This window comes from Saccoglossus kowalevskii, chromosome 3 (genome assembly GCF_978046115.1).
Source record: "Saccoglossus kowalevskii chromosome 3, keSacKowa6.1, whole genome shotgun sequence".
Lineage (NCBI taxonomy): Eukaryota > Metazoa > Hemichordata > Enteropneusta > Harrimaniidae > Saccoglossus > Saccoglossus kowalevskii.
Genome location: NC_140643.1, coordinates 20537440 through 20552119, shown reverse-complemented (window position 1 = coordinate 20552119; position 14680 = coordinate 20537440). Strand labels below are relative to the sequence as shown.

At 35.4% G+C, this 14680-nt stretch overlaps 2 protein-coding genes across 2 annotated transcripts; both read left to right on the top strand.

Moving 5' to 3' along the window:
- The first annotated feature begins 1383 nt into the window (after positions 1 to 1383).
- Positions 1384 to 4765, top strand: LOC144363020 (short transient receptor potential channel 7-like). Its single transcript, XM_078013938.1, has 5 exons — positions 1384 to 1496; positions 2686 to 2914; positions 3607 to 3783; positions 3891 to 3953; positions 4289 to 4765. Exons 1-5 carry the CDS (start codon positions 1384 to 1386, stop codon positions 4427 to 4429), a joined length of 723 nt encoding a protein of 240 aa, XP_077870064.1. The 3' UTR covers positions 4430 to 4765.
- Positions 4766 to 6850: 2085 nt separating this feature from the next.
- Positions 6851 to 12312, top strand: LOC102802039 (short transient receptor potential channel 5-like). The gene is made up of 9 exons (XM_078013937.2): positions 6851 to 7054; positions 7293 to 7443; positions 7544 to 7683; positions 7849 to 8028; positions 8289 to 9034; positions 9613 to 9853; positions 9962 to 10141; positions 10387 to 10434; positions 10571 to 12312. Exons 1-9 carry the CDS (start codon positions 6908 to 6910, stop codon positions 10700 to 10702), a joined length of 1965 nt encoding a protein of 654 aa, XP_077870063.1. The 5' UTR covers positions 6851 to 6907; the 3' UTR covers positions 10703 to 12312.
- The last annotated feature ends 2368 nt before the right edge of the window (positions 12313 to 14680 follow it).

Sequence of the window (14680 nt, the reverse complement as noted above, 5' to 3'; positions counted from 1 at the left end):
TTTGGCACAGTTTTACTGAAAAGACGAGTTTTTTATTGCTCATGAATATTAATTTATGCAAATGAGATGATTATTTCAACCAATCGTGTCATGCACCCCCCCCCCTGAATTTATACGAGCCCAAACGAACTGTGCGACTTCAGGGCAAATTTGAAAAAGGCCATACTTCTAATTTGTTTAGTTGATCTACTGGGGTATTTCAATATAATTTGTTTCAAGATAAGTATTTCTAAAATAAATAATTTCAAAACTGGGTATGATTGCAGTTTTCCCTTTTTTAATAAGCGTTTCAGTTAAGGATTTACTCAGTAGATATCCTAATAAAGTATAAGCTAGTTAAGGAGAAAACGAAGGTAAAGTTCAAAATTTATCTACGATTCAGCCATTCTCTGAAAGTAATTAGAACTGCTATTATTACAACTTTTATAAAGTTGAGTAGATAGTGCATATTACGATGACTACCAGACGACCAATTGAGATTTTGCGGTTGTTTGGCTGTTTTGCCCGATAATTGAAAACACCGCTTGTGTATTATACTCTATCCGATGCAAAGGGAACGAATTGATAGGCCATCTGCGCAAATCGTGCTAATACCATTGCAAAATCCAGCAATCAGTGAGTAGACAAACTACACAGCACTCGCACATTAAGCCCGCAGAAAGAAAAAACATGATGACAACAAATTATTTCGTTTTACAAATTCCTTGTCTTAGCTTTGTTAAATTATTTAACGAGTAATACTGTTATTATTATTCACAGTTCATCGCACACTACAAATGTCAGAGCGTGATGAGAAAGGTTTGGCACAAAGGACAACCAGGATGGCATTGCAGGAATAGCTTTTGGTGGCGGTTTTTGTACTGCATTTACTGTTTGACTGTGTACATGCTACTAATGCCACTATTGGCCGTTATATATATAATAGCACCTTGCTCCCCAGTGAATACAATTCTGGATAATCCTAAAGCTAAATTCTTAATGCAAATCGCGGCATACTTCGAATTTGTTTTTCTGGTCATCTTGCTTAACATAGAGCTGGATGGCCATTTATATTTTGCATCTACTTATGTGCATTTCATAATTTTTCTTCTCATCTATGTCGTTGCTCTCATCTGGGGTGAAATTCGTGAAATGTGGATCAGCGGATTAAAATGTTACTTCACGTATTTCTGGAACTACATGGATTTATTGATCCTGTTCTCGTTCCTCGCAGATATCTCCCTTCGTCTAATTAGTCTTTTACAATATGTGGAGATCAACCCTGAGGTAAACTTATTCTGGATCACTTGGACGGCGTTCACTCTTACTCTTGCTTGTCTTCGATTTATGGAGAATTTCTATCTTTCTCTGTATCTCGGTCCTTTGTTACTAATATTTAATGCAATGACTGGTGACGTCATCAAGTTTCTCATCATATTTGTATACACTGTCGTGGCATTTGCCCTTGGATTCTACTACCTATATGATGACATAGGTACCGGTAATGTTTTCAACGAGTGAGTATGAAATATGTGTGTATGTTATTTTAATTTATACCTGAAGAAAAACAAAATTTAAATATGTGCATATTTCGAGCTATTTTATTGTGGCATAGATGCAGAATGCATTGCCACTCGAATCTCCATAATTAGTTAGTAATATGTTTCAACAAGTAGAAAATATAAGAACGATTCACAATGGGCATTATTTCCGTCATGTCGGGTCTTTCATTTATCTAAACAATGAGCACTCAGGTATTTGCTATCGTTTTTAAATATTATTACGTCCTAGTTGAAACATTGCAATAGAAAAATAAAACATATTATTATACATCTGTCACCGTAGGTTACAGCGTGCCGCAAATGTGCGGTATTTTACGGGGTATTTTCATCCTACCATATTAGGAAATGCGAATTGCTAACGCGCCTTCTAATAATAAAAACAAACACGGCTACCACCACGGTTTAACTGGACTCCATAGAAAGAAGCTAATTTTATTCTGAAATTTTTGGCATTTCGGCATTCCTATGATGTATCCTCGGAAAGAAAAAATGTATAATAATAATAAGGTAATTACGAGGATACCTAAAAGTATGCACGCACAAAGTACGCAGTCGCTGTGCGTGGTTCGATACTCTTTTTACTGTCTTTGTGCATACTTTGAGGTATCCTTGTAATAACCTCATACTATCAAACATTCCAGGTACTGTATTTAAAAGGCGTTAGTCGTTGCGCAGAGCGTGTTCGAATTCTATGTGAACATGTATTTTACACGCGTTATGTACGTCTCTATTCAGCAAGCAGCGGCGCGAAGATTATCGCTCTTTTAAACGCAGAACACCAAAATAGTTTACTTATTTTAAAATTCTGATGTAATTTTTCGAGACCAATGAAATAACTGTTAGAGCATTGTATTGTTTTCTGAATGTCCACGAACATGTATCTATACATTTATGAAGTTATATGCACACTGCGATGCGAGTAATTATGTTTATAACTTGTAACTTAAATAGTTAATGATAACAGTTTCTGTTATATACATCAGCAAATTGCAATAGATTTACTAATACTCCAGTACGAGTTCGATATTAATATATTAATATTCCTTAAATTACACGTTTCAATGCAATAATTTGACCTATACACACAGGCTAATATTATGGAACTGACTTGTGTTTTTTACTGTTTACTCCCATCGAAATGTAGATTTGCTTCGTCCTTTGTTGCTCTGGTTACCACGATATTTGGAGGCGACCCGACAGACAATTTGAAAGCTGACGATCTGCTTTTTAACGTTACTGGGGCTATAGTCGATGCAGGACCTATGTACAAAGCAATGGGGTTTATACTATATGCATCGTTTGGTACTATATGTATGCTAGTATTGGTAAATATCTGCATCGCCATGATGTCTGATACTTATGCACGGATGAAGGTAAGTATGCCATGTATACATGGTAGATATACTACTACAGTTCATGTCTTGTCAATATAGACAATATAGGCGCATAGATAAACACTAGCCAACCAAGTGAAAGCAAATTAGTGGTGTGTTACCTTAAAAATAATGAACAAAGATTGATGACAAATAAATACTATGGGCACCGCTTGTTAGTGTTTAAAGCGGGAGGTTCGTCACCTGCGCACGCGCGGGAATTGAGTCCTAAGCGCCGATAATAACACACGCTAAAAACGCAAAGGCTCATGGGTAGACGCTTGTTTGTATATAATGACACGCTATGGCCATCTGACGCATGCGCAAGTGACGTCTCCACTGCTTTAAATATAAGTAACACTAAACAGGGGTGATACATTCAAAGCAATAACAGATAACACCTGTAGTTAGAAAAGGTGTTATTGAAATACTTTACTTTAACGAATGTCGCTAAATATGAAGACGTTGATAAATTAAATATTCTAATTGTATATATTAACAGTGACAAGGATACTATTTTTCTCAGGTATCAACATGCCAGCAGAAACACGTTGAAGTCTTATCCACTTAAATCATGTAGGATATGGCTATTGGAAAGATATTTCATCACGGACACCACTACAAAGTTTCTTAAACCTCGTGGTTCTTTGTTTAATTTGAATATTATTTATGTATATGTCGACTTTTTTCAGGAAAATATTGAGGTCGAGTATAGGTTTATGCGGACGAAAATATGGTTGAGTTATGTCGACGCCCCCGTATTGCCAGCTCCGTATAACATTATTCCAACCGTCTCCTGTATTATTTCCATTGTCAAAACATGTGGCTGTAGGTATAGACCTGACTCGCGTACAGATATTAACGTTGAGGTAAGAGCATTGAGATGTTAAAAGTAGCTAGTAAATATGGATATCACATTAATGTAAAAGTTGTTCATTTCAGCATATCTAACTCTATGCATGTGGATAATCTGCAGTTAACTGATCCAAATGATAAAACAGGCAGAGAGCAGATGAAGAAAGGGTTACTCTATGAGGAGGTGAGTTGGGTTTTATTTTTGTTTTGACAAAACATGTATACAACATTATAGAAAGAAACTATCGAAAGGAAACATTTACTTTTACATTGTAAGAACACTGCTTAATATACGATGCTGAAGTAGAAGAATATTTGTTTCTGTTCGGTAAGTAAACTAGCGTTTTGATTTATTGAGCACGAAAGGTCAAATATAGTGCCCGGACATGTATAGTCAATGTCATTGCATACTTTCAATAAAAGTCGGTTTTAAGACACACTAGATTTAGTTTGTTCATCAGAAGTAATTAGACTTGGATATATCTCACCTACATCAATAATCTGTTTGTTTTTTTACAGCTAATAAAGGTACTACGTGCTCGCTATATGATAATGAAAGGTATCGTGAACCAGAATATCATGAGGAAGTTACATGATTCAGCCCATCCTCCGGAAAACGGAGAAGACCTTAAAGAACCTATGGATGTGACGTGTTTCTAAAAGTCATGTTATGACCGTGATAAATGTAGATTTATTTTTAAATCGCGTCGATTTGTATTTGTCAATAAACTAAGTACGAATGTTTGTTTGGGAGGGGAATTTTATGAATATGAAACACATAACGGCTGTGCTGAACTTACTATTGATAGATAGAGAAAGAACATTTGTGTACACTTTCTGCATTCTCTCCTTAATTGTCCTGTCACCTGTACGATTTACTGATCATTTGATCATTGATTTACAGTATAGAACTGAATAATTGCATTTGTACATGCGTGAACTCCGGGACACGTATTTAGTACATTTCTTCAAATTAAAATAGCTACGGAACGATAATGGTCTTCGTCAGTGAGTTTGTATGTGCTTTATTGTGGATTACATGTGTACATCTTGCTATATAAGGTTCCATAAGTATATACTTTTATTTGTATTTAACAGTTTGCAATCACTATTATTTATACTTTTTACCATTTGTTTTTGTTCAATCATAAGTACAAGAACAGTTTTTGTCCAATAATATCATGAACAATATTTTGCAGCCAAAGTCTTTGAGCAATTAGAGCGCCAATTCTTTGGTTTTAATCGCATTAAAATGTATTATTTACGTCTTGTTCAAGGTGTTCAAGGGTATAATTGTATAATAATGTATAGATAAAGAATCAATTGTCAGCCAGTTCCGACGATAAAGTGCAAAAAACGAATGAATATGAACGCTGAGGGCGCATTTTTTGTACTATCATTATAGACTATGCTTGCAAGGGATATTTCAAGCGATTGTGTGAGATAGTTGCAAATTTGCTCGCATGCCGGGTAGCATTGCACTACACAGTACCCAGAAAAAGTTGTTTTGCTAGCGGGACCAGATATAAATAGAAATCAGACTTACAGAATGAGTATGCAAATAAAAGGATGCTTGATTATTAAACGACGCAGCCGCAAACATCACATGATGATTATCAGTAGTATTAGTAGTATCAGACTATCATTATAATTTTACTTTAAATTTAGACTGTGGGCATTGTACTTATACTTCGATCTTCCCACTATGCTTATTGTAATCGCGTGTATATACCTTCATCATTTAAGTATTGATAGTATAAATATTGCAGTCATTTCAATGAAACATTTACTTTGTCAGTATTTTTTGTTGTATGACTTATTTCATTATTATTATTCATTATTGTTTAATATCAATGTAGCACTGCAAACGTTGTGACCTACAAATATGTTAAATATTACATGTTTTAAAACATTCCACACTTTTCATTTTCACAAATGCATGTCATATCGGAACTATGAAATTGAAAAACAGTAGGGTCTTTATATTGTACCTTTACATGTATTGTATCTTTATATGTACTGTCTAGTTAATATCAGATGTGTATCGGTAACAAAAGCGACGACCAAATAATGTCATTGTCGGGCTTCAGAGAATTTGATCTGTTGTAAAAAATGGTTCTAAAGAAAATATATCGGACCTTTCATATACATACTGATTACACTAAATATGCTGCACCAAGTGATATATTAATATGAAAGGTCAGAGCAGCTGCGCATTAAGTGCGGGTATTGATATGTTAATTCCGTATGTTGTGTGATCGCGTCATCGACGTATTGTTGTATCACAACACGTGACTGTATGTGTACACGCGTAAATCAGCACACAATCAAACACTTGGAAGCTAAAAGCTTAACAATTAACAGATGAGGTACGTATGCCTTTATAATGAGCATGGTTTTGTACGGTAAACAAATGAGGAGGTACGTTCAGCATGTGTTTACTTGTGTGTGATTTATGTGTATGTGAGGTGAGATGGGGGTGTATGTGTTTGGGAATATATGTCCGGTGAGAATTATCACCCGGGAAACATCATTTTTGTTTATTATATCGAAAAACTGAGATTACAATATACATGATGAATGTCCATACAGTATATATGATACATGATGGAAGTTGTATGCACTAAATATGGACAATCGGCCATGGTGTTTTCACGATTATGATCAGTGGAATTATATGAATGAACGTATCGGTTGATTGTCGTTATTTATGTAATGTAGAGTGTGATGTAACAAATGTCAATAACAATATTTTTTTTAAAAAAAACATCTATAAATATACATTGCTGAAGATAGAGTAGAGTAGGGATCAAAATAAAATGCACGGTACTATTAACTTATTTCAATTTTACTCACACATTGTACCGTCTGTCTATCATTCTTGATTGACAGCTAATGTGACCAGACTGACCTGTCGGAACCTGCAGAAAAATTAAACCCTGTGTTCAACTAACTATTCAACACATTCAATTGTTACGCTAGCAGCTGCTTTGTGACCCGATTGTAAGTCATAACTATGTACGTGATTCATGGACGATTGTGATAATACGTTACATGAACACAGTTGCTGTATATAGAAGGGAGCACGGCTGCGACTAACACCGTCAAGGAGTTAGGATTATATCTGTACAAGAACTCATGGCCAAAATACGTCGTCAGTTGACCAGAGCCGAATGGAACTATTTTACGCAGGACAGATCTAATGAAGATTTAACAAACAATGAGACTGAATTTCTATCAGCTGTTGAACGCGGGGATACAGATGCAGTTGCATTACTTCTGGAGGTAAATAAAAACATATTCCATGGTTAGTGCTTTGTTACAAATCAGTATGAATAGCCTGAATTGCGTAATCTTCATGAAGTGAAATGAAGTAATCTTCATCATATATTATTTTCATACTAATAATAATAGTAATAATAAGTTTATTCAAGTACATAGGCCACCGGCCTTTAAGTACAAATCAGATATAAAGTATATATTTACACATATTGTAGTAATATACTTGTCAACGCTTTTACAGAATGACGAGCTCAACATCAACTGCGCAGGTCTAAGAAAAAAACAACCAATAACGGCATTGCAAATAGCGGCAAAAAATGACGATTATCACATGATCAATCTGCTACTAAACAAAGGAGCCACGCCAATCACAAGGCCACCAAAATTCCAGAGTAAGTGTACACAAAACGCGAACGCAATTTATTCTATACTCAAAAATTAGTCATTTCCCAATTCCATATTTCATGAGCGTAATTATCTCATCTTTTGTAGAGCAAAGAAGTATATTGGGACATGATAACATGCTCGAAACATATAAAGCTTTAACATCACCTGCCTACCTGAGCGCAGCTAACAGTGACCCACTTATGACTTCTATGGATCTTGCAAATGACATTCAAGGCGTGACAGACGTAAGAAATAGTAAATACTCGTGAATTGAATAAATGAAACAAAGCTATTAATTGGTGACATAACTCTAGGATAATATTTGTAAAAATATATATTTGCATCAGTGATTATATGACCAATCTGCAGCACATAGCCAATATCTAACACAATTCCTCGCCATATAATAGGAACACTATGAGGAGATGAGGGAAAAGGTTTTCCAGTATTCTTTGGAATGGCTGGAGTGCTGCGAAGACATGAAAGAAGTCTGCATGCTTTTGACTGGAAATGATATTGATGCCATGGAAACTACACTTCCAGACACAGGGAGCATTATCAATAGAGCAATAGAGTGCTACAATAAAGAGGTTAGTCTAACAAAACGCTTGTGAGGTTGTTGTAAAAGAGGATAATCATCTTGAAAATTAATGAATGCATTTTTATTTTCTGATATAGTACGTAATTCGAAAAGGTCATTTACATTCATTGGCCAATTAATTACTTTTGAAGCAATTTAATATAAAATTATAATTAATATAATATTAATATTTAAAATAATACATTTAATTGCACTACGTGATTACCCCAACGCCATCCCTAACTCAACCAATTATTATGTGTTCCACAGTTCGTTGCGCATTACAAAACCCAGAAGATTATGAAGAAAATATGGAATTACGGTCAACCATCTTGGAGAGAAAAACAAGCAGACAGCTTTTCGTGGTCGCTACTCTACGCTGCTTATTGTCTTTTAATGTATGTGGTGCTGCTGCCCGTGTTATCGTTAGCGTACATCATAGCACCAGACTGCACATTGGCGAAAATTATTGATAATCCCAAAGCTAAATATTTCACCAAAATGACGTCATACTTACTATTTCTTTGTCTTGTTATTACGTTGAACGTGCACTTAGCCCCAAACCCAAATTATCCATTAACTGGCGTGCTAATGTTTCTACTCATGTTTCTTTTAATATACGACATGGCATTTATTTGGGCAGAGGTAGTGGAAATGAAAAGCAATGGTTTTAAAATGTATGTTACAAACTTTTGGAATTATATAGATCTGATGATATTTTTATCGTTTGGTTGGGACATTACACTGAGGCTACTAAACAGTTTGGAAGAAATTGAAATTGATGATGCACTACAAGTCTTTTGGATCACTTGGACAGCTCTCACTCTGACACTAGCTTGTCTGCGATTCTTGGAACATGTCTACCTTACCAATTACCTCGGTTCCATGTTACTGTTGTTTACTGCAATGAAAGGGGACGTAATAAAATTTCTCGTGATCTTCGTATACGTTGTTTTATCGTTCGCATTTGGGTTCTACTACCTGTATGAAGGTGTTGAAGGAAATGTGTTTAACGAGTGAGTATATATACAGAATAAACGGCACGGTGAATACTACTAACTCAAACCAGCGCTCGCGTACGGCACCCAATCGCCTAGCGTCACGTCATTAGGTGCCTACGCGAGCGCCGTTTCGAGTCACGCATGTAGTATGTGTTTACTTTGATTTGGCGTAGTATTTACCTTGCCGTTTTTTCGGTGTTGTTTGCTTACTTTACTTTCTATGTCAGCAGCTAATATGAGTATATATATATACGTATGTTTGATTATACAATGACGTTCTACGCTGGAATGGTGTTTTCTGATTGGTTGTGCAGGTATACGCTTTGTATACTACTTTATAACGCACAGGAAAACGTTCGTATATCGTTTATTTCTGTGCAATGCATGTCCAGTTGATTTTCGAACGATTATTCTCGGATACTAAAATACTGAAAACATTTATAGACGTGTCACTGGTGAAATAAAATGGGTCGTAGATTAAGAAGCACAATTTCTTTACTTCAGATAAGCGTGACATGTCGATTAATTGAGCTCAATGTTTCCAACAGCAACGTGTTGAAATGAATTTACTGTCAAATACTGTTATTTTGCAGATTGGAATCATCTATAGCTTCCTTGGTCATTACAATTTTTGGCGGTGATCCAACTGAAGAACTTAAAGGAAATGAGTTATACTTTGGTGCAATGCCGAGTTACAACATCACTGGTTTTTATGCTTCTCCTATGTACAAAGGAATGGGTTTCGTACTTTTTACAATGTTTGGTACTCTATGTATGTTGGTTCTAGTTAATATATGTATTGCCATGATGTCTGACACGTACTCACAGCTGAGAGTGAGTATCTTTAAATTTTACATATTAATTATTGTTATTCGATTATTGTATTTGCAAGAATCTTGCAAATAGTGCGATGAGTAATATTATTTGTTATACCGTTTTTAGGAAAATATCGACACTGAGTGGAAGTTCCTTCGCACGAAAATTTGGATGAATTACAGCCGTGCCTCCGTACTTCCAGCGCCATACAATATTTTACCGTCCGTTTCGTCTTGCAAGCGATACTGTAAGTGTAGTAAGAAAGAAACGACTTCAACAGAAGTGGTGACAAATGACGAAATCGAGGTGAATTGGTTTTATTATTATGGTATTCAAGACAATTACTCACAATTTATCTGATGTAATGACATATATGTATAAGATAATAATAATATACTATTTATACTAACAACTCAAGTTGATTATCGTACATGATATCTTACATTATTTCTTAACCTTGATTACTAATTCTACATGATTTGCAATCATTTAACATCTGATGCATAAACAATACATCATTACGTATTTACAACCTACATTACACTCCACAGCTTGCATTGTCCACAAGTGAAGAAAGTCGAGTGCTACATTATAAGCAGGTAAAATGTCATGACAATATCTTAAAGCCTGCAGTCGGAATTTCGTTTCTAAATACTATAATTAATAAACCTGTGTAAACTTTTATTTCATTGATATTTTTTGCAATTGAATCTTTCTAACTGTTTTATTTTGTAGCTCGTTAATGTTCTTCTAGTTCGTTATTTACTGATGAAAATGTTTATAAAGGAGGAAGACATAGAGTGCAGTGAATCCACTGATGATGCTCATATAGACGTAAAAACAGATGATACAACAGCAAATGCATAATTGTGTGACATATATCTTATTTTATTCTAATTTAAAAACAAATAATTGCTTTGAAATACATTTAATTTATTTTTTATTTATTAAATGTCAGCCCGATTTTGTAATAGAACTAATTAGAATGTAATAATAATGGTTAGGAATATTGGTTGGGAATTTCCACACGGACGATTTGTATTATGCTTCCCAGAAATCCTTGCTGATATGTGTGAACCAAAAATATTCACATTCACACTATGAAGTATTCATATGCGAAGGCAAAAGTGAAAAAATAACTCATCACATTTGTGACTTTAGATTTACATTAATTCATGGCAGTCTGCATTAATTCACTTATTTTATGTATTTCATTTCTGTTGTTGTTGTTGTGTACTTGTAACTTAATCCATTTCATTGTGATTACAGACACTGCCTGTATTGTGGTAACTGATTTGCGTATGTATAGTTATATAAATGAATTAATATAAATTATGAAAATGCATGATTACTACCTAAACGATAATACGTATTAATCACGTGTTGCTTGTCATTGATCTAGTGCATAAATCATTTGTAAAAACAAAATATGAAATTGTATGATTTACGATTCAGAGGACAACCTGTAATAATAAAGTGTGTAGCAATCACATGTGTTTGTAAAAACTTACATTCGCACCTTTACTAAACAGGCTGTATATACATCATTTGGATTGTTTTTCCACAAATCGTACAATAACATCATCAAGTTATTGAACAATTAAAGAACTCTTACGTCTGATGGTTCGATTTAAATATATTAAATATTATTTTTTTAAATATAATGCAAGTAAATTGCATTTCATTTTATGATTCACGTACGCAATGATTAGGGCGTTACTTTGTATTAGGGCAAGGAATATTCGATGTTGTTGTTCGCATGTCATTCGAACGTACACGCTTTCTGTAGTACACTACTTTGAAAAGAAAAGGACCTCGCGTGACAGTGGTATATATTACTCATGGCAGGGCATTCTGTCCAGACTGAGCAATTCAGAGTTATAAAAGGCTTACAATACTTTACTCTACGTAGTCACGGTAACAACATCAGTACGCGCGTCCACGATGCCTCAAAGGTTCGGCTGTACGGTTATTGAACTCATTTTGTAAAGATGTTATGTCTCACTTACACAAAAGTGCTGAAGAATAGTTCTTTTTGAATTGCATTCATGCTATCGGCTGTTTTTCAGGAGTTATCAACCTCTGTCTATAGACCAGCGGCTGCAATTGTAGACAACTAGTGTTGCCGAATATAAATTTGGTGAATGTAAAATAGGCTTCAAACTGCATTCATTAAAATCAGTCGGTGGATTTATCTTGACAATCATTTGGGTTGTATTGATCTGTGTTTTTTGCGCCACTTTGAATGATGGGGGAGTGCGAGAAACTGTACAAACGCTGCCATGAATATATACAATCAACGATGTGATATACTGTCACTATGTTATGGTCACAATTGCAGCCAATTAGTGTTAGTAGGTAGGCGTGATTCTGTGTGTTTCTTTTGAGCTTTTGTGACGAAAACAAAAAGACTTCATATTTTGTTATATAGCTAGGTCAAATTCGATTGTATAAATAAATTTCTAATTTTCTGTCTACTTCAATATTGTTCACAATGTATGATTCAGAAGTTGAGTTGTGTGTGTGTGTCTGCAAATTCTGCGCAAATAAAAATAGTATTTGTGGTAACCCGCTACGAGCTCCGTACTGTCAAACACAAAAACAAGGTACAGATGAAATATCTGTAGTTCTATCAGGGGTAAATTCTCTTCTCTCGGGTTCTCCACACTTGTCAGGGGGGAATCTCGTCTCGTCTCTCTATCGCGTCCCCTTGAGGTACGGGATCGGGAAAGTCACTTATACTTTACAGTCAAATAAGACACACACAACGAAATACGTTTCAACTCTCGTCTTAGTCGGTCAATCGAGCACTCTATAAAACACAACGCCCTGGGGGAAAAATCCCCAAGACTCTCTTAGACTGCGTCAACACTTGCCCCAAGTCTCTCCAGGACTGCCCTCGACTCTCCAGGACTGCACTCTCTCTACTGCCTCTGTCGTGCTGTGCTCCCCAAGACCAACTCAAACTCTCTTTATTCATTTTCAAAACTCTAACCAATTACAAAGCCGTACAAAGACTCTAGGGCGTAACCTTCAATCATAAAGCCAATCACACTGAGTACTGAATACGTCATATCTTTTGATTAATCGTTCATTACATTAATAACTATGAATATAAACTGTCAGAATAGCGACGATTATCTTGTAATTAGTTCCAAATCACTGAGCCAAGTTCCGTCCAAAACTTCAAATAGGCCTAAACGATGACAGACATAACACAGCAATTCAGCTAATAATCAGCTAATTAAGTCGGTTAACAGATACGCAAAAACAAATTCATGACAGTTCACTAATTGGCGTTCGTAATTTCTAAGAAAGCCATCAGCTATATTTGTACCGCTATCGCGGATGTAAGTATCGAATCACATTGAAACGTTCAAAACCTGGTTATTTTGTTTTGTTTTTTCGCACACCACGTTTTCTTATTTTTTTTGCACTTTACACCCATGTTTAAAGGGCGGCAGTCGTCGTGCCGCGTCCTGTTCGATATGAGACTCATAGCGACGTATACAACGCGTGTAAAATACATTGTTTGTTTACATGGAATTCGAACACGCGCTGCGTGATGACCTCCGCCCTTTAATAACATAAATTCTCACAGCAATGCCTCGAAGTGATCTCCACGTAGTAATTACATGTGTTTAGACGATGATGAGTAACCCAATTAATATTCATAAACTGGCGAGTTGCTTTCATGCTAAGAATTTGCGAGCTGCTTTCATACTAAGCATAAGATGCGGGCAGTATTGCTCAATAGTTTAGTAAATACAGAGAACATTTATAACTTTAGGTCGTGCCAAGTAATCGGCTTATTGTGCAATCCCCTAGAGCTCTGATAGAGCTTTCAATGCAACGAATATAACAAGAAACCAATAAGCCACTAGAGCTTCAGTCAGCTGTCGGTACAGGCGAAGCAAAACAATTGCATTTATTTTGGTATAACATACCGATAATATGTGCGTCTGCATTGCATATATAAACCTATACTCAATTTATCCCAGAGTAACTCATAGCGTCAAGGAATAATATAATATTCTGGTAAACATGAGAGATTCACAAATCTGTTTTGTGTGCAGATGTGACACAGAAATATAAACTATAGTCAGGTAACAGACCAACGCGCGTGTCAGGTATAATTGCCTAGTGAAGCAAGCACAGTCTATATTGTTGTTAAAAATATGCCCTCAGCGGTTGTGGCTGCACTGCCATATTCATTCGTTTTTTGGACGTTTATCATCGGAACTGGTTGACAACTGATTATACGTCTTTCATATTCAATTCCCTTCCCATATTTTTTTTATTTTTTAAGATTTTAATCGTGAACACCCTTGACAGGACAAATAATACATTTTGATGCGATTAATCCAGCAGTCAAAATATATGGACATTTGTATTATAAATGCTCAAGGACATTTGCTAAGAAATGTTTCTAATGATATCCATAAACAAAAAAACTGTTCTTGTACTTAAACAAAAATAAAGCGAGACGACGTTTAGTTTAAAGATTTTTGGCTTTGGATAAGTTGCAGCAATCTGCAACACAACTGTTATGCTTAGACAAGGGAATTATACGCAAAACAATTCCTGCTGTTTGATAACTTACTGATGTTGAGTACTGATATTTTGAGGGTTTTCAAACATTCACATTCGATATCATCTTCGTGTTGCGTTAGTCAATGCAGGCCTAACACGCCATTTTCTTTTATTTGTTTAAGTTCAATACCATGCGCGGTATAGCAATGACTTTTCGAAAACAGCGAAGACCACGGCCAACATATGTTTGGTTCTAAATTATTTTGTTATCATTGTACTGTGAAAACGCAGTCACACACAGTTCTAAACCAG

Excerpts from the sequence above, each read along its gene's own strand:
- LOC144363020 (XM_078013938.1), top strand. The coding sequence starts at position 1,384 with ATGACTGGTGACGTCATCAAGTTTCTCATCATATTTGTATACACTGTC. Across the intron at positions 1,497-2,685 it reads ACCGGTAATGTTTTCAACGA|ATTTGCTTCGTCCTTTGTTG; the intron begins GTGAGTATGAAA and ends ATCGAAATGTAG. Across the intron at positions 3,954-4,288 it reads AAGGGTTACTCTATGAGGAG|CTAATAAAGGTACTACGTGC; the intron begins GTGAGTTGGGTT and ends GTTTTTTTACAG.
- LOC102802039 (XM_078013937.2), top strand. The coding sequence starts at position 6,908 with ATGGCCAAAATACGTCGTCAGTTGACCAGAGCCGAATGGAACTATTTT. Across the intron at positions 7,055-7,292 it reads CAGTTGCATTACTTCTGGAG|AATGACGAGCTCAACATCAA; the intron begins GTAAATAAAAAC and ends ACGCTTTTACAG. Across the intron at positions 10,435-10,570 it reads GAGTGCTACATTATAAGCAG|CTCGTTAATGTTCTTCTAGT; the intron begins GTAAAATGTCAT and ends TTTATTTTGTAG.